The sequence below is a fragment of the Mandrillus leucophaeus genome, unplaced genomic scaffold (genome assembly GCF_000951045.1).
Source record: "Mandrillus leucophaeus isolate KB7577 unplaced genomic scaffold, Mleu.le_1.0 Scaffold395, whole genome shotgun sequence".
NCBI classification, from domain to species: Eukaryota; Metazoa; Chordata; class Mammalia; order Primates; family Cercopithecidae; genus Mandrillus; species Mandrillus leucophaeus.
Genome location: NW_012104198.1, coordinates 1,857,149 through 1,874,278, shown reverse-complemented (window position 1 = coordinate 1,874,278; position 17,130 = coordinate 1,857,149). Strand labels below are relative to the sequence as shown.

General features: G+C 51.9%; 1 protein-coding gene across 1 annotated transcript in view; it reads right to left on the bottom strand.

The window, feature by feature from the left end:
- The window catches only part of CACNA1F (calcium channel, voltage-dependent, L type, alpha 1F subunit), a 28,735-nt gene that overhangs the window by 1,501 nt on the left and 10,104 nt on the right, over nt 1-17,130 (bottom strand). The window contains exons 15-46 of the mRNA XM_011991361.1: nt 16,663-16,870; nt 16,452-16,572; nt 16,256-16,337; nt 14,746-14,791; nt 14,185-14,236; nt 13,351-13,495; nt 13,041-13,170; nt 12,601-12,660; nt 12,347-12,453; nt 12,173-12,260; nt 11,622-11,729; nt 11,479-11,531; nt 10,131-10,277; nt 9,092-9,293; nt 8,836-8,994; nt 7,912-8,022; nt 7,574-7,657; nt 6,724-6,744; nt 6,417-6,545; nt 5,993-6,058; nt 5,648-5,739; nt 5,072-5,231; nt 4,715-4,842; nt 4,340-4,436; nt 4,055-4,157; nt 3,695-3,796; nt 3,384-3,514; nt 3,021-3,146; nt 2,270-2,439; nt 751-858; nt 480-607; nt 263-375 (exon numbers count right to left, since the gene is read on the bottom strand). Coding sequence (XP_011846751.1) covers nt 263-375; nt 480-607; nt 751-858; nt 2,270-2,439; nt 3,021-3,146; nt 3,384-3,514; nt 3,695-3,796; nt 4,055-4,157; nt 4,340-4,436; nt 4,715-4,842; nt 5,072-5,231; nt 5,648-5,739; nt 5,993-6,058; nt 6,417-6,545; nt 6,724-6,744; nt 7,574-7,657; nt 7,912-8,022; nt 8,836-8,994; nt 9,092-9,293; nt 10,131-10,277; nt 11,479-11,531; nt 11,622-11,729; nt 12,173-12,260; nt 12,347-12,453; nt 12,601-12,660; nt 13,041-13,170; nt 13,351-13,495; nt 14,185-14,236; nt 14,746-14,791; nt 16,256-16,337; nt 16,452-16,572; nt 16,663-16,870 — 3,577 coding nt within the window. The remainder of the gene's footprint in view (nt 1-262; nt 376-479; nt 608-750; nt 859-2,269; nt 2,440-3,020; nt 3,147-3,383; nt 3,515-3,694; nt 3,797-4,054; nt 4,158-4,339; nt 4,437-4,714; nt 4,843-5,071; nt 5,232-5,647; nt 5,740-5,992; nt 6,059-6,416; nt 6,546-6,723; nt 6,745-7,573; nt 7,658-7,911; nt 8,023-8,835; nt 8,995-9,091; nt 9,294-10,130; nt 10,278-11,478; nt 11,532-11,621; nt 11,730-12,172; nt 12,261-12,346; nt 12,454-12,600; nt 12,661-13,040; nt 13,171-13,350; nt 13,496-14,184; nt 14,237-14,745; nt 14,792-16,255; nt 16,338-16,451; nt 16,573-16,662; nt 16,871-17,130) is intronic.

The window sequence follows — 17,130 nt, the reverse complement described above, 5'->3', positions numbered from 1 at the left end:
AAAAAAAAAAAAAAAAACCCTGATATGTGGCAAAATACTAAAAGAATGCAGAAGACTGAAAAGCTGAAGTCCTCTTCTTCCCCAGACCTGCTTCTAGTGAGCGGAGATCTGGCCACTGCACTCCAGCCTGGGCGACAACATACATGGAAAAAAAAAAAAAAAAAAAAAAAAGGGCCTGATATGTGCTGTGTTTGAGAAATTCAGCCTAGGCTGCCCCCACCTCTCCAGACCCCAGACCCCAGCACCACCTCCACAGCCTCACCTGAGCCCTATTGGGCCCTGAATTTCGCCCACGATGATAGGTGCCTGGGATGGGTAAATCCTCACAACTGCCCTGGCGCTGCAGACACTGGATGGTGAAGGAGGGCTTCCGACCTGGGGGTGGGTGGGGCACCGGGGGCAAGTAGCAATGTCAGTGTTTCCCCAGATCTCTGTCCTGCATGCCCTTGGGGGCCCCTTGGATCCATCCCTGCTCTCACCTGCAGGTGTGGGGGGCAGCAGACGGCGGCGTGGTGCAAGGTGCCCATCCATGTATCTCTGAGCTCTGTGAGGTGGCAAAAGGACTGGGTACGGGGGAGTCCCTGCCTGCTCATCTAGGTAGGAGAGCCTGTGTGGGTGGGAGGGCCAGGGATGAACTTGGGTCTGGGTCTGGGCCTGGGAGATGGGGCACCAACAGTCCTCCTCGACCCAGTTCCCACCCCTCCCCCACCCCAGCTCATGGATTCATCCCATGTGGTGTGGCCAGTGTACCGATCAGGGACTTCCTCATCCTCATCCTGCTTGTCTTGACCTCTGGTTCCCTTGGGCTGAGAATTTCCTTCTTCTGGGATGGTGAAAATGAGAGCCCCAGAGCCTCTCCTGGGGAAAGTGAGGCACGTTAGGCAGACCAGATCCCTCAATATGTGGCCCTGGGCCACTGGTTCCTCTCATACCATGCCCCAACCCTTACAGAAACACTGGGCTTTTGGATTTTGTTGTTGTTGTTGTTGAGGACAAGTCACATAAAATTAGCCATTAACCATTTTAAAGTGACCATGGGCTTTTGTTTAATAGATGTCCATCTCATCAGAAGGACCGAAAGTTTCAAAAAAAATCAAAGTTGACCTGTAGAGAGATGCCTTCAACACAAAACTGGCATGTATTAGGAGTGGAGGGAGCCTGTAAAAGCTAGGCCCTTTATTTTTTTTATTTCTATTTTTTATTTTCTGAGACGAGGTCTTACTCTGTCACTCAGGCTGGAGTGCAGCGGCATGATCTTAGCTCACTGCAGCCTCAACCTCCCAGGCTCAATTTATCCTCCCACTTCAGCCTCCCAAGCAGCTGGGGCTACAGGCATGTACCACCATGCTCGGCTATTTTTTTTATCTTTTGTATGGACGGGGCCTCATTATGTTGTGCAGGATGGTCTTGTACTCCTGGGCTCAAGCGATCCTCCCACCTTGGCCTCCCAAAGTGCTGGGATTACGAGTGTGAGCCACCATGCCTGGGCAAGCTAGACACTCTAAAAAAGTTTTTAAAATTTTTTCTTTCAACTGCCTGTGTATTGTCTAAAAGCTAAGTGCTCAACATGCATTACCTCATTTCATCCTTTCTTTATCCCTGTGAAGTAAGTGCTTTATCATACCCCTCATACAGGTGAGGAGACTGAGGCTTATAGAAACGAAGTGACTAGGCCGGGCACGTGGCTCAAGCTAGTAATCCCAGCACTTTGGGAGGCTGAGGTGGGCAGATCACCTGAGGTCAGGAGTTCGAGACCAGCCTGGCCAACATGGCGAAACCTCGTCTCCACTAAAAATACAAAAAAAATTAGCCTGGCGTCATGGCGCACGCCTGTAATCCCAGCTACTCTGGAGCCTGAGGCAAGAGAATCACTTGAACCCGGGAGGCGGAGGTTGCAGTGAGCTGAAATCGTGCCACTGCACTCCAGCCTGGGCGACAGAGCGGGACTCTGTCAAAAAAAAAAAAAAAAAAAAGTGATTAGCCCAAGGTCACTTAGCAAATGGCAGAGCCAGGATTTGAACTGAAAATCTTGGTTTCAAATAATGTGCTTTTTGCATTAAACCTTTGTATTGCCTTTCTCGTATGAATCTCTTATCACCCTCTATTCTTACCTGAGCCCTTGAAACACCTCCATTCTTCCCAAATTTCTGCTTGAAGGCCTCTAGGCCCTCCCTCCCACCCTCCTCAACTTCATGCCTCCTGAATTGCCTCAGTCCAGTCTCTAGTCCTTGCCTTCCCTCACAATCTACCTCCAGACACTTGACAATACCTGTGGGTGTTGGATCCAGCCTGGGGCACACTGGGCTGACTGGAGGTGGGAGTCCCCCTATCATCATCACTGGGCCCAAGGGAGAGTGAATCTGGAAGTCTGTCCCCAACAGGCAGAGACACAGAAATCCTGGAGCCCCGGCGAGATGGGGGCTGGGAGACCATCGTGGCCTGTGGAGAGTCACAGGACTGAGTGTTGCATCCACTTTTTGGCTAAGTTATTTGGTCATATAGCGTGTCTCCCCCACAGGTCCATGAATGTGGGCCTTGCCCTCCAACAGCAGTGGTAAATATCAAATAAATAAACAAGTAAATAAATAAATAAATATTTGCGATAGGGTCTTGTTCTGTCACCAGGCGGGAGTGCAGTGGCACGATCACAGCTCACTGTGGCCTCAACCTCCCAGGTTCAAGCAATCCTCCCGCCTCAGCCCCCCAAATAGCTGGGACTACAGGCTTGCACCACCACTCCTAGCTAATTTTTAATTTTTTTGTAGAGAGGCGGTTTCATTATGTTGCCAGGGCTGGTCTTGAACCTTAGGGTTCAAGCAGTTCTCCCACCTTGGCCTCCCAAAGTGCTGGGATTATAGGCATGAGCCACCATTCCCAGCCTCAAATAAATATTTTTCTATTGCAGAGGGGGCTTCTCTGGGGTGGGGTGGCTTCTTCCCAGAAGCAGTGTCGAAATCACTCAGGGGATTGACGAAGTATTTTACAATCAAGTTCCTGGGAGAGTGAAAACTTGTCCTCACTTTGTTAGTTTCCAAGTCCTTCTCATCTTCCTCCTCCACTCCCTCCTGCCCCTCTTCTTCCTCCTCCTCACAGGTGAGGGCCTGCCGCATCTCAGGACCCAAGTCCTGCAGGCTCCGCAGACCAGCCTGTGGAGATGGTGAAATAGGTAAGCAGGCAGCTCAGGGTCTGAACCTTCCCTCTCTGTTTCCCATGCAGGCGAGTAGGGTGGGGGAAGGAGTCCTTCAGCCCCCCTGGCCCTCTGTGAGGCCTGGGGCCTCAGTTTCCTCATCTGTGGCATGGGTTTCACAAGATCAAAATGGGGGTCAGCGTCAGCCACAGCACTGTCACACATGCCCATCCACACCAGGCCCTGTCCCGAAGACCTGAAGGGCGGAGGAGGTGCTAGGGGCGGCCTCGTTGCCTAGTAGCCCTTTTTCTTTCCTCCTCCTGAATTTGCGGAAATAGTCCTGGATCAGAAATGTGGCGTAGAATTTGCCCACGGTGACCTCCTCCTCTAGGGGCAAGGGAGAGAAGGCAAGATCACACGGGGGCCCTCTGACCCAGCCCGCCTCCCCGCTCTCTACCCACCAGCATGGACTTCCCCTCGCCCTCTGCCCAGCGCTGGTTTTGTGGTGGAGAGCGATCATCTGCCATTCAGGGACTGGCGCAGGGAACTGGGGCGGGGATAGCTCACCGTCTGGTGGGGGGATGACCTCATCTAGCAGCTTCTGCTTCATCCGCTTCCAGATCTTTTTGATGACAATCCGCAGCTCCTGGTTGGCTTGCTCCAGGTTCCCTGCGTTGGAGGAGGATGTGGGGCATGAGCCAATAGGAAGAACCTCCACAGCTGCCCCCTCACTGTTGGAGGGGTGACTTCACAAGCTGCTACTGCAGATGCACACCGCCCCCATTGGACATGGAGGGTGGGGAAACAGGCCTGGAGAATCCGGTCACCCATTTTGAGGTTCAGAGCTAGGAGAGGGGCCCATGATTCAATGAATTTGCTCCTTGCACCCTCCCCAGGAACGATGCCACTCCTGCCCCTCCCCTACACCTTCTGTCTTGATCTTCAGGGATGTCCGGACCAGGGCAAAGAGTGTGGCGTTGAATGTCACCGTCCCATCTGAGTTGAGGGGCATGTTCATTGCCACAAGTCTCTGTGAACACCAGAGACATGAAACCCACTCTGGGAAAATGCTGGGTATGCAGGAATGAATGTCAAGAGGCAGAAACCTCTGAGGATGCGATCAAACACCCCTCCCCACCCAAGGCAGATCCCTTCCCACCCTTGCCATGTGATAGCTCTCTCAGGGGCCTGGGGGTGGGCAGGTGCACAGACCTTGCAGGCTACTCGGTGTGGGCACAGCTTCCCAAATCCCAGAGGGGGCTGGATACGTCTCAGCAGGGCAACCACATCCAAGTGTTTGATGTGGCCCCTGGAGGAGGTGGGGAGGTACCACTGGATTGGCGATACCCCCTCTAGCCCTTTCTCAAGGCCCCACCAGCTCATCACTACCTCCCCCCACCAGTACCCCAGAGCTTGCCAGGGAAGAACTGGAAGGCAGTCAGAGAGGGCAGAGGATGGGGCAGTGGAAACCTTGGGGCATCTATTGACTGGGTAATGGGATGCAGAGGTCGGAGGTTTTGGGGCTAGGGGACTGTGTAGGGCGGTGCATTGTCCTCTGGATTCTAGGTAAGGGGATAGAGGGCATACTTGGCCCCAGGGTCATATTCAGACCAGATCCTCTTGAATTCATCAAGGTGATGGGGGCCCAGGATGGACCAATCTCTGGTGAGATAATCAAAGTTGTCCATGATCACAGCCACAAAGAGATTTATGATCTGTGGGCCATTGAGCAGGGGAGCGGTTAGGTGAAGGGCAGAACAGTGTCATGGAGGGATGGTGGTAGGCTGGGGTGGGCTTATATGGTCATGAGTCTCTGGGTTGGTCTTGTCATCAGACCAGCCCTCTCACCCACTCTGAAGATCTGGGCTGCCCACGTCACATCCCTGAGCCCCTCAGGGCCAGCCCCCATGACGGTGGTGGTGGTTGTTAGGAAATGGTTCTCACCAGGAAGGCACAGAGCATGAAGAAGCTGATGAAATAGGCGATGGCAAAATTGCTACCACAGGTAAACTCTTCACCAGGGCCAAAGTCAGACTCAGGATCACACCGATTTCCGGGAAGGCTGGCAAGCATTATCTCCTGCCATGCCTCACCAGTGGCACACCTGGTGGGGGTCACACAGGGGTAGCATCCTGAAGGGAAGGCTATGAAGTCATGGCAAATGGAGTTGGGAGAGGACTGGGGAATGAGGAGATGACCTACTTCTCACTAGGGGCTACATCTGGCACAGATAACATTTCAATATTTTAACAGCCAGTGTGGCCATGTTGACGACAGTCGTGTTTGCATCTTACAGATGAGGCACTGAGACCTGAGAAGGGGACGTGTCTTACAGACAGAAAGAAAATGGCTGAGGCTAGAATACTCTAACAGACTCCTCACATCATAGCCAGGAAACATCTCAGGCTGTATGGAGCCCCATGCTGCCATGTTATTCCCATAGCTCAAGCAGTCAGAGGCTCAGAGAGGGTGTGTGGGCACCCACGGGCATGAGGTGGCAGGGGAGTGAGTAGATGTCACCTGAACAGAAGCAGCACAGCCTGTGGAAAAGTCTGGAAGTTGTTGTTTCGGTTTATCTGTGTGCCATCCTGAAGAGCCACCTTGCCGAACATCTGTGGACACACCAAGGCTGTGTCAGTGGGGTGAACCCATGCCCCACCCATTTCACACCTCCTAATACCTAAAGGAGCCTCATAACCCTGACAAACAGGGCATCACTGCTGATCTCATTTCACAGATGTGTAGATTGACCCAGGGCTGTCCAGCTTGTCTGTCTACCCGCCACCCCTACTTTGGGGCTATTCCTACCCCATCCCCTGCCAGCAGAGGAGTGCCTAAAGGATGCTTCCTAGGGTCCCCACTTGCCTGCATGCCAATGACGGCATAGATGAAGAATATCATTGCGATGAGAAGAGCCACATAGGGCAAGGCCTATAGGGATGGGGGAGCGGGGCAGAGAATAGATGCATAGGCTCAGGCAGAGAACTATGAGCCCCAGAATGCACTGCTTTCCCTGGCCTGGGCCTACTGGGAGATACAGTCCATCTCCAAACTGCCCAGGACTGCGGTGTCTCTCAAATGTGAACATAGTGTTAAGTAGATAGAGTAAGGTCAGTGAGGCCAGAGGTGTGTTGGAAATTGAGAGCCCCGAAAAGAGAGAAAATTGGAATGATAATTTGGAAATGGGTATGGCATGCTGGGAGATGTAGTTCTGAGGGTTGTAAAGGGGCAGGCTGAGAAGTGTGAAATGGGGGAGAAGTATGGTCAAAGGGATGGGGTGGGGAATTACCTGGAAGGACTTGATGAATGTCCAGAGCAATGTGCGGATCCCTTCACCCTTACTGAGAAGCTTGACCAGCCGCATGACTCGGAAGAGGCGAAAGAAGGTGATGGAAATGCGGGAGCTGTCCTCAGAGCTCTGGGGTGAGGGGTGCAGTAGGGATGCTCAGTTTGCATTTACTCCAGCTATCTCCCTATCTCATTCTTTGGCCCTCCCAGTACCCAAATCACTCAGGCCCCAGGGTAATCCGGAGGGATGGAGGGACAGAGGGACATGGGAAAAGAAGCAGAGAGTCCTTGTTATGAGGGTGGGCTACCTCTCCAAGGTGGCCACCATTCTGGAGGGAGATATGACCAAGAAAAAGGTGATAGGGGAGATGATGACATCATAGGCCCAAATGAACAAGGCAAGAAATGATGGAGCAGATATAGGGGGTGATGGTGGGGTCATTATACAGGAGACAATGGGAAAGTTTATATGGTAGTGGATTAGGATGGTTGTGGAAAAAGTTGGTAATGGCAGTGGAAGGGAGAGGAGAGAGTAAAGGAGGTGATGGATCAGAGACATTGGAGCCAATAGAGGAAATGATGGATCCAGTGGTGTCATGGAGATGATGGAGATGAGAACCGATGGAGGAGCCAATGGAGAAGCCAGTGATGGAGATAGGGAACCAGCAGCATTGTCAGTTGAGGCGACAGAACCATGTAGCACCCAATGGAGGTGATGGAGCCAATGATATAGTCAGTGGTGATGACAGAGCCATGAAAGAGCCAGTGTCAGAGACGATGAAGTTGGTGGAGAAATGAAGCCAATGAAGTCATCAGAAAAGATGGAGCCAAAGCAGGAGTCAGTGGACATGACGGAGCCAATGGATGGGGAATGTAGAGGCAATGAAAGAGATAACAGAAATAACAGGAGAGGTGTTTTAGGAGATGGTGGAGCCAGTAGATAGGTTACAAAATGGAATGAGGAAGCCGGTAGAGGGGGACTTTGGCTGAACCCAACAGGGACTCAGAAGAGATAGAGCTAGAATGAGAAGCACCGAGTCTCCAGGAGTAGGGAGGATATGCGTGGGAACCACCTACCCACATGAAAGGGAGCCCCAGGATAGAGGTGAGGGAAGGTGTGTAGGGTGAGAGTGGATTAGTGGAAAGGCCAGTTCTCACATTGACTTCAGTGACGGCAATATCTACTACGCTGCCCACCACGATAAGAGCATCAAACGTGTTCCAGGCGTCAGTAAAGTAATGCTGCAGGCAGGAGAAAAGTAGTGCCCTGTCTTCTCAAAACTTGCAAGCCAGGGTAGGGGGCCAGTAGTAGTAGGGGGCGCTGGAGGCGGGCAGGGCTTGGCTTGGATCACACGATGGGCCTGCACCTGAATCCTTCTCACTCCCTAGACTCACTCCCTGGTTGCTGCCCACATCCCCAACCCCAGAGCTCTGCAATACACTCCACTCCCAAGGAACTCATCCACTGGTGGGTGGGGCTAGAGCAGGGGGGCCACCTTGGGCTTGAAGGCGATGATTTTGAGCACCATCTCAATAGTGAAGAGACCAGTGAAGACCATGTTGAGGATGTCCATGGCGTAGTTGAAGGGAGCAGTCTGCTCATAGTGCTGCAGGAGAAAATCAGGTTGAGATGGAACCTGAGGCAGAGACCCCCCACACCCAACCAAATATTCCCTGGCCTGGGCTGAGGCGAGTCTGGGGACATGATCGCACTGTGGATTGGTCAAACCCCTTGCACTGTCTGCCTCCCATTGTGGATACTGGAAAGTTTAGTTCTTGATTCCTAGCTTTTCTTGTAGCTAGGCAAGGCCAGGTTGACTAATGAGACATAAACATAAATCTGCTGTTGGTTAGCAGCTTCTGTAAACAATATTTTGCTTTCCAATGAAAGGATCAAATAAGGAGAGTCCCCAGGTACAACTCTCCCTGCCTTGAGTGTCGTTTTGATGCCTGGAGCTGTGACCATGAAACAACAATCATGAGAATGAATGCCAACTTGCTAAGAATGGTAAAGCAGAAAGATAGACAGAGCATGGGTCCCGGATGAACAATGAACAAACAGCCTACCTCTGCACTTCTCGATACCTGAGATAATTACCACAATTCATTGACTCCAGGATGCACATCTTTTTACATTTTAGAATATCTGAAATTGGGGTGCATTTTATAATAAATGGCAACTTGCAATGGCCACTGGCTACCTTTTTTTTCACATTCTTACATCTCTGAAATCAGGATGCAACTTACAAGTACTGGCCATGGACTTGAAGAAATATGGCAAATGTCTTTATAGCTTAAGTCACTGTTAGTTAGCAGGGGGTTTGTTACTTGCAGCCTTAAGTGTTCCTAATGGTTCCCAAGGGATTGTGTGGAGATAATAGGGTCAGGAGTCTGGCGGGGTTCAGGCAGGGATCTCAGACCTGCATGGCTAGGGCAACTGTGTTGAGCAGGATGAGCAGGAACATCAGGTACTCGAAGGCAGCAGAATTCACAGTGGCCCACACACGATACTGATGCGGGTTCTTGGGGATGTAACGACGGAGTGGCTGGGCCTTGAGGGCATATTCCACACACTGACGCTGCATACCAGGGCAGGGCATGAGTGAGCAGTGGGGTCCTGAGGCAAGGAGGGAAGGGTTGGTGACCATCCACAGGGGGTCAGGGGTCAGAGGTCACCTGGTTCTTGTCCAGCTCACAGTTTTGATACTCCTGCTCGCCCTGGGCACGGAAGGTGATGATGACGAAGCCCACGAAGATGTTCATCATGAAGAACGCAATGATGATGATGTAGACAATGAAGAACACTGAGATTTCCACACGGTAATTATAGATGGGGCCGTGGTCCTCTGCATAAGCATCGATGGCCTTGTATAGCAGTCTGTGGGAGCCAGAGGAGGGTAGAGGTAGGGGCAGGTGAGGGGATATCCCAGCCCCTTCAGACCTACCCCCAGTCCACTTATCAGAGACACCCCAGAGTTTCCTGCCCGGCACCCCAAAGACCCCTAAATCTCCTGACCTAACCACCTGGGACCTCCATACATACTCTAAGAGACCCCTGCCAGACCCTCAAAGAGTCCAAATCCTCTGTCCCATGCCCTCAGAAACCCCCATACAGTCCTCCAGAGAATCTCCATTCAGACCCTCAAAGACCCAGAAATCCCCTAAGTTTCCACAGACCTTCAAATCCCCTTCTCCAACCACCTGGAGACCCCCATGCACCTCCCCAGAACTTCCACACAAGCCCCCAATGATCTGTAAATTTATCCCTGTCCATCAACTTGAATCCCCACTCCATCTTCCCACAGAGCCCCACAATGAGTATCCCAAAGACCTGCACAGCTTTCTAGAAATCCCTGAATCCCTGCTTCATCTCTTCAGAGACCAATCCCAGTCCCCTCAAACCTCCACTCTGTCCCCCCAAACCATCTCCAATCCTTTCTAGGCTTCTATCTAGCTACCTAGTCCCTTAGAGACCCCTGTCTAATTCCTGGAGATCCCTCACTGAAGTCCCCAAAGAACTCCCACCCAGCTTCTGGGAACCCCACCTCTACAGTCCTCCGATACACTCACCACTCTTTAGAAAAACCCTATCCAGTCTGGAGAGACCTTCGTCACATCCCCAAGATACACTCCCACCCATTCCCAGGAGATCCCAACCCAATCCTGCAGAGACCCCTGCCCTATCCCCTGATAACCCCAGGGCCCTGTCCCTCACGCAGGCCAGCCTTCAAAGGTGGAGACAGTGAACAGGGCCATCATGGCTGAAAGGACATTGTCAAAGTTGAAATCACTGTTGACCCAGAGCCGCTCCCGGACCAGGGGCCGTGACACATCTCCATCTGGGTACACCAGGAAGGAGCCCCTATGGATGTTGCAAACAGGTTAGATGGGTGAGGAGGGGAGAGGAACTGGGGAAATGTTCTGGGGTCTCCAGCATGGAGGCAGCAGGACATAGTGGTGGAGCAATATGGTCTGGGTTCAAATCCTGTCCCTCCATGTCCTGGCTGGGTGATCTTGCACATTTACCCTTTCTGTGCTTCCATTTCCCCACTCTAAGAAATAAAGATAATAACAGAATTGATTTCCTGGCTTGTCACAAGGATTAAGAAATGTCACAAGTCAAGACATGAGACTAGTGTCTGGCACATAGTTGGCATCATTTCATCATCACCATTATTCTCATCATCGCCTGCCAGGAAAAAGTAAAACAAATAATAGCCAACGTTTATTAGCACTAACTGTATGCCAGGCACTGAGCTAGATTTTCTTTCCTTTTTTTTTTTTTTTTTTTTTGAGACAGAGTCTCAAAAAAGACTCCACCCAGGCTGGAGTGCAGTGGCATGATCTCGGCCTCACTGCAACCTCCACCTCCCGGGTTCAAGCGATTCTCCCTCCTCATCTTCCCGAGTAGCTGGGATTACAGGCGCACAACATCAAGCCCAGCTAATTTTTGTATTTTTAGTAGAGATGGGGTTTCACCACATTGGCTAGGCTGGTGTCAAACTCCCAACCTCAGGTGATCTGCCTGCCTCAACTTCCCAAAGTGCTGGGATTACAGGCGTGAGCCACAGCGCCCAGCCCAAGCTAGGTTTTCTGTTTAGCAACTTTACGTTGTACAAAGTACATTTTCCATGTAGTAGCTCATTTACTCTTCACAAGAGCCTTGTGAGATAGCCCTGTTTTTCAGTTGAGTGAAATGGAACTGAGTAAGTTTAAGAAATGTAACTAAGTCTCATGAAGTGAATTTGAACCAGTAATGTCTGACTTCACAGCCCAGGCTTTTAACTACCCTCTACAGGAGTCTCAAGATGGAAGCTGGGGGCTCAGGGTGGGGGTGGTGATTGCTAAGGGTCTGGAGTGGAATGTAGGTCACTTGGGGAATGTGGAGAGGGATTTGGGGGAGGTGTCAGGGGGACCTCCGAAGACTTGGTGAGATCTGAGGGCCTCTGCAGTTCTTGGGACAATTCTGGGACTATATCTTTGGGCCTTAGTGAGATCTAGGGGCTGTATAGTCTTTGGGAGGGGTCCTGAGCTCCGTGGAGGGCAGGGCCTTGGGCACTCACTTGCATTCTTGAGGGGTGTGTTTGGCCTCGTCCGTGCAGGTGTAGAATTTCCCCTGTAGGGAGGATGTCTGTCATATAGGTTCACCCTTCATCACGCTCCCGCCCGGACCCCTGCCTGGCATTCCCTCCAGTGTTTGCCCCACCTTGAAGAGCTGCACCCCGATGCAGGCGAACATAAATTGCAGTAGTGTGGTGACAATCATGATGTTCCCGATGGTCCGGATGGCCACAAATACACACTGCACCACATGCTGCGGGCACCCAAGCATATGGCTACTGAACACTACAGGCCACAGTGGTCATGAGGCAGGGACTCTGGATGCAGCTCAGGGACTTGGGCTGGGGACATGTGGTGATGGGTCAGAGATGTATGATTAGCAACATGTGTTCAAAAGGCAGTGTTAGGGGCTAGAGATGTGTGGGCACCCACCAGGAATAGGTGTTTGCCGGGTGGGGATCTGTGGCCACCTGTCAGGGAGCTGGGTCTGAGAAATGTGGCCACTGGTAGAAACATATGGTCACTTGGAAGGAACATGGGTCAGGCCACATGGCTAGTGGTCAGGGATGTGTATTTACGTGTCAGGTCCAGGCTGTATGGTCACGCATCAGTGGAAATGGTCAGTCTGATCAGTGATCCTGGCCCCAGGGGCAGGGTAGGGCCTGGGTCCTGTGGGTTTGGGTGCGGTGGGGTTACCTTGAGTCCCTTGGCCCTGTTGATGGCTCGGAGGGGCCGCAGTACTCGCAGTACTCGCAGAATCTTCACCACTGAGATGGCACTGGAGCTGGGGAAGGGGCAATCCTCAGGCATTGGCCCTGGCTGGGCCCCGGCTGTGAGAGGAATAGGGTGGGCTGGGGAGCTGTCACTTACTGGATGCCAAAGGAGATGAGGGACACACTGACCACCAGCAGATCCAACATATTAAACCAGCTACGGCAGAAGGAGCCGCGGTGCAGGAAGGCCCCAAACACTGTCATCTGGGGACGGGACATGAGGCTAGACTCCAGACCTGGAGGTGGTGGGGGTTGGGGGAGGTGGGGATGGGGACAGGAGAGGTGGGCTGCAAGGACCGGTGGGGAGAGTGCTGGGGCAACTGAGGGTAGAACTGGAGTCCCATTAGTCACCTTTAGTAGAATCTCCACAGTGAAAATGGAGGTGAAGGCATAATCGAAGTAACCCAGAATCTGGGGTGTGAGAAAGAGTGGGGAACCACTGAGTCACGACTGAGGGGGATCCTAGGTGACTTCTCAAAAGGCTTGGCCATCAGAAAGATTAGGGTTTAAATTTGGACTCTTCTGCCTCTACCTAGCTACATGGGCACCCTTGGCCTGCTTAACCTCTCTGAGCACAGCTTCCTCCTCAGTCAAATATTGATCTCGCCCCTGGTGCTTCCCCGTGTGTTGCACACACTGTAAAGGCTGGTACTGCATCAGCTGCCATTAACGAGCCTCTCTCTAGGCTCACCTAGGGCTCTTCTCCTTATCTCCACCCTGCCCCAGCTTGTGCCCACGAGGACACCCCTAGGAGTGTCCCCTCAGCTCCTATCTCCCAGCCAAAGGCTCACATGGTTGCGGAAGGAGTGGGCTCGGATGGGGTCCTCAGCGGCCAGGGACACACTGCTGAGGATGATGAACACCAGGATAAGATTGGTGAAGACATGATGGTGGATGAGGGTGTGGCAGCCCTTCCTCAGCCTGTGGAGAGGGAGTGGGCCATGGTCAGAACTCAGGACCACAGAACTGATCAGGGATTCCAAGGGATACAGCTCTGGCCCTGATGCAACACCCATGCCCCCACTCCCACCTTGGCTGCTCCATGGTCCTCCACCTGCCCTAGCCCCTCCTGCCTTACCCCCTGCCACTTCCAGCACTCACGGGTTGGTTTGGCTGAGGCAGAAGAAGGCGCTGCCCTCAGGGATGGGTACCACTTTCTCCTTGGGTACAACTTCCTGCAGGAGTTCCACACCGCCTGCACCTTCTTCCTCTTCTTCTTCTTCTTCTTCCTCCTCCTCCTCCATGTCTGGCACCAGAGAAAAGCAAAGAAGAAAATTAATTGAGCAAGTTGATGTAAAACACCCAGAAGAGTGTTTGCCACATGGCCAATTCTTCCCATTTCCCTGCTAGAATGTCAGCTCCTCCAGGAAGGTATTTTAGTCTGTTTTGTACGCTGCTATGTCCACAGCACTTAGAACAGTGCCTGGGACACAGTAGGAGCTCAGTAAATGTGTGTTGAATGAATGTTGTGTACACAGACTATTTTATAATAAAGGCTCTGAGAAGTTCAGCAGTAAACAAAACGTGTTTCTCTTCTTCTTACTTTTCTTTAGAGACAGGGTCTCACTCTGCTCCCCCAGGTTGGACTTCAGTGGTGCCATCATGGCTCACTGCAACCTTGAACTCCCGTGCTCAAGCAACCCTCCTACTTTAGCCTCCCGAGTAGCTGGGACTACAGGCTTGCATCATCATGCCTGGCTAATTATTATTATTATTTTTTAAGAGATGGGGTCTTGCTATGTTGCCTAAGCTGCATTTCTCTTCTTTAACCTCAATGTTCCCAAACGTTGCTGACCACATACCAAGTCTGTTATTTTCAGGATGATCTTGGAAAAGGCCGATCTCTGGAGAGAAGGGTTTCAGGGGTCAGGAGCTGTCTGCCTGAGCTCTGTCCCCAGGGTCCCACACCTGCTCCACCTGGCCCTGCCTACTTGCCTGCTCCTTCCCTCCTTGTACCCTCCTCTTCCTCTTTCTCCACACCAGGCACCTGAGGACAGGAAGATGGGGGTCATCAATGGTGAGGGAGACACAGGGAATGGACACAGGGGAAGCATGGAAGAAATGCAATAATAGGGGAATGAATAGGCAGAGGATGAAGGTTAAAGACATGCACATGGCTGGGCGCAGTGGCTCATGCCTGTAATCCCAGCACTTTGGGAGGCTGAGGCAGGTGGACCACTTGAGGTCAGTGAGTTCGAGACCAGCCTGGCCAACATGGTGAAACCCTGTCTCTTTCAAAAATAACAAAAATTAGCCGGGTGTGGTGGCGCTCGCCTGTAAATTCCAGCTACTCAGGAGGTTGAGGCAGGAGAATCTGTTGGACCCAGGAGGCAGAGGTTGCAGTGAACCGAGATGGTACCACTGCACTCCAGCCTGGGCGACAGAGTGAGACTCTGTCTCAAAATAAAACAACAACAACAAAAAACCAGACATGCACACATAGACAGGTAGTGGTGGGAGTAGGAGGTGTAGACAGTGCCCAGGCATCTAACTCACCAGGCCTTCATTCTCCGGTGGGAGGTCCTTCTCACTGGTCTTCTCCCTGTGCGAGGAAATAGGGGTGATTGCTGCAGATGGGCAAAGGGGGATCGATACAGTTAGAACAGACCTTTCTTGAGTCCCACAGAACCTTCTTGCTTCGCTCTTCCCCATTGCCCGTCCCAACAGTCTGTTCTCAAAGCAGCCAGAGGGAGCCTGTTAAACCCTGTCTGGGACATCCCAACTCTGCCCACAACCCTCCCACAGCTCCTTAATTCAGGAAAAACTACAGTCCTCACCCTGGCCCAGAATGCCCTCAATCTGGTCCCCCATTTCCTCCACTGACCTTCACTCCATACCACGCTCCTCCTTCCTCACTCCATTCCAGCCTCACTGTTTTTATTTTTATTTTTTTGAGATGGAGTCTCACTCTATTGCTCAGGCTAGAGGGCAGTGGTGTGATATTGACTCACTGCAACCTCCACCTCCTGGGTTCAAGCCAGCTTGTCTAGCTAATTTTCTTTTGTATTTTTAGTAGAGACTGGGTTTCACCGTGTTGGCCAGGCTGGCCTCGAACTCCTAACCTTAGGTGATCCACCCTCCTCAGCCTCCCGAAATGCTGGGATTACAGGTGTGAGCCACTGCACCCGGGCATCGCTGGTATTTTTTTTTTTGAAAGTGCTAAGAATGCGGCCAGGTGCGGTGGCTCATGCCTGTAATCTCAGCACTTTGGGAAGCTGAGGCGGGTGGATCACCTGAGGTTAGGAGTTCAAGACCAGCCTTGCCAACATGGTGAAACCCTGTCTCTACTAAAAATACAAAAAATAAAAAAAAATTAGCTGTGTGTGGTGGTGTACGTCTGTAATCCCAGCTACTCAGGAGGTCGAGGCAGGAGAATTGCTTGAACCTGGGAAGTGGAGGTTGCAGTGAGCTGAGATGGCACCACTGCACTCCAGCCTGGGTGACAAGAGCAAAACTCCATCTCAGAAAAAAAGAAAAAAAAAGTGCTAAGAACATTAGCACCCCAGGACCTTTGCACTTGCCACTCCCCTTTTGAATACTCTTCCCCCAGATATTTGCATGGCTCACTCCTGCACTTCATTCCAGTCTCTGGTGAAATGTCACTTCCTCATAGAGACCTTCCTTGCCAACCTTAACCCCAAAGAGCAATCTTCATTTCTTGCTGTCCTTTCATTCTGTTTTATTTCTCTTTATTACATATTATTAACATATATTATATATTCATTTGTTTATATTTTTCTTGCCTTCCTCAACTAGAATGTTAGTTCCCTGAAGGTGAGGACTCTGTCTGCCTTGACCCCTGTTGTCTCCTTAGCATCTAGAACAGGACCTGGCACACAGTAGGCACTCAATAGATGCATGTTGAATGAATGAGGACTGGCAGATGGTATCTGGAGATGGGGATTACCAGGGTGTCTAGAGGCATCTCTGGTGGTGGGGGTGTCTGAGGGGTTCCCAGTTAGGGATTCCAGAGAGAGACTGTGTTAGGGGTGGAGCCAGATCTCACCCGCCCTTGTCCTTGGCAGTGCCTGCATCTCCACTGGCCAGGTTGTCCACAGCAATGGCAAGAAACACGTTCAACAGGATGTCTGGGATGAGCTTAGGCTGCAAAGGATGGAGAAGCACCCTGCCTGTAGACCACCCAGGTCCCCCTACCCACCCCCACTCCACCATCATCCAGCCCCACAAAGCTCCAAGGATACAGTTGCCACAGATGAAGAGAATGATGAAATAGATGCACACCAGCATTCCTGGGAAGAAGGGACCACCGTATGCCATGATACCATCATACATGACCACATTCCAGTCCTCACCTGTCAGGATCTGGGGGTGGAAAGTCACCATGGAGCTCTTGGACCCCCTCCAACTCCAGGGTCTCCCCGACCCACCCATCCCATGGTCTCCAGATCCCACCTGAAAGACAGTGAGGAGGGCCTGGGGGAACGTGTCAAAGGTGCTTCGCTTGGTGTGGGTCTGGTCAAAGTTGAACTTGCCCCCAAACAGCTGCATGCCAAGCAGGGAGAAGATAATGATGAAGAGGAAGAGAAGCAGCAGCAAGGATGCGATGGATTTCATTGAATTGAGCAGGGATGCCACCAGATTGCTCAGAGATGCCCAGTGTCTGCAACAGAAATGGGAGGCGGAAGGGTCGATGCCATGTCCACTGGATGTGGCTGGAGCATCAGGAGCCGGGGCAGGGCTCCAGCTTGGGATGCACCTGGGAAGGTTTGGCTCAAATAGCTTTGGTGTCAGGGTTAGAACTGATTTTGGAGTTGGGGTGAGATGAGAGTAAGAAGTGGGGGAGGCTGGGCACGGTGGCTCATGCCTGTAATCCCAGCATTTTGGGAAGCCGAGGCGGGCAGATCATGAGGTCAAGAGATC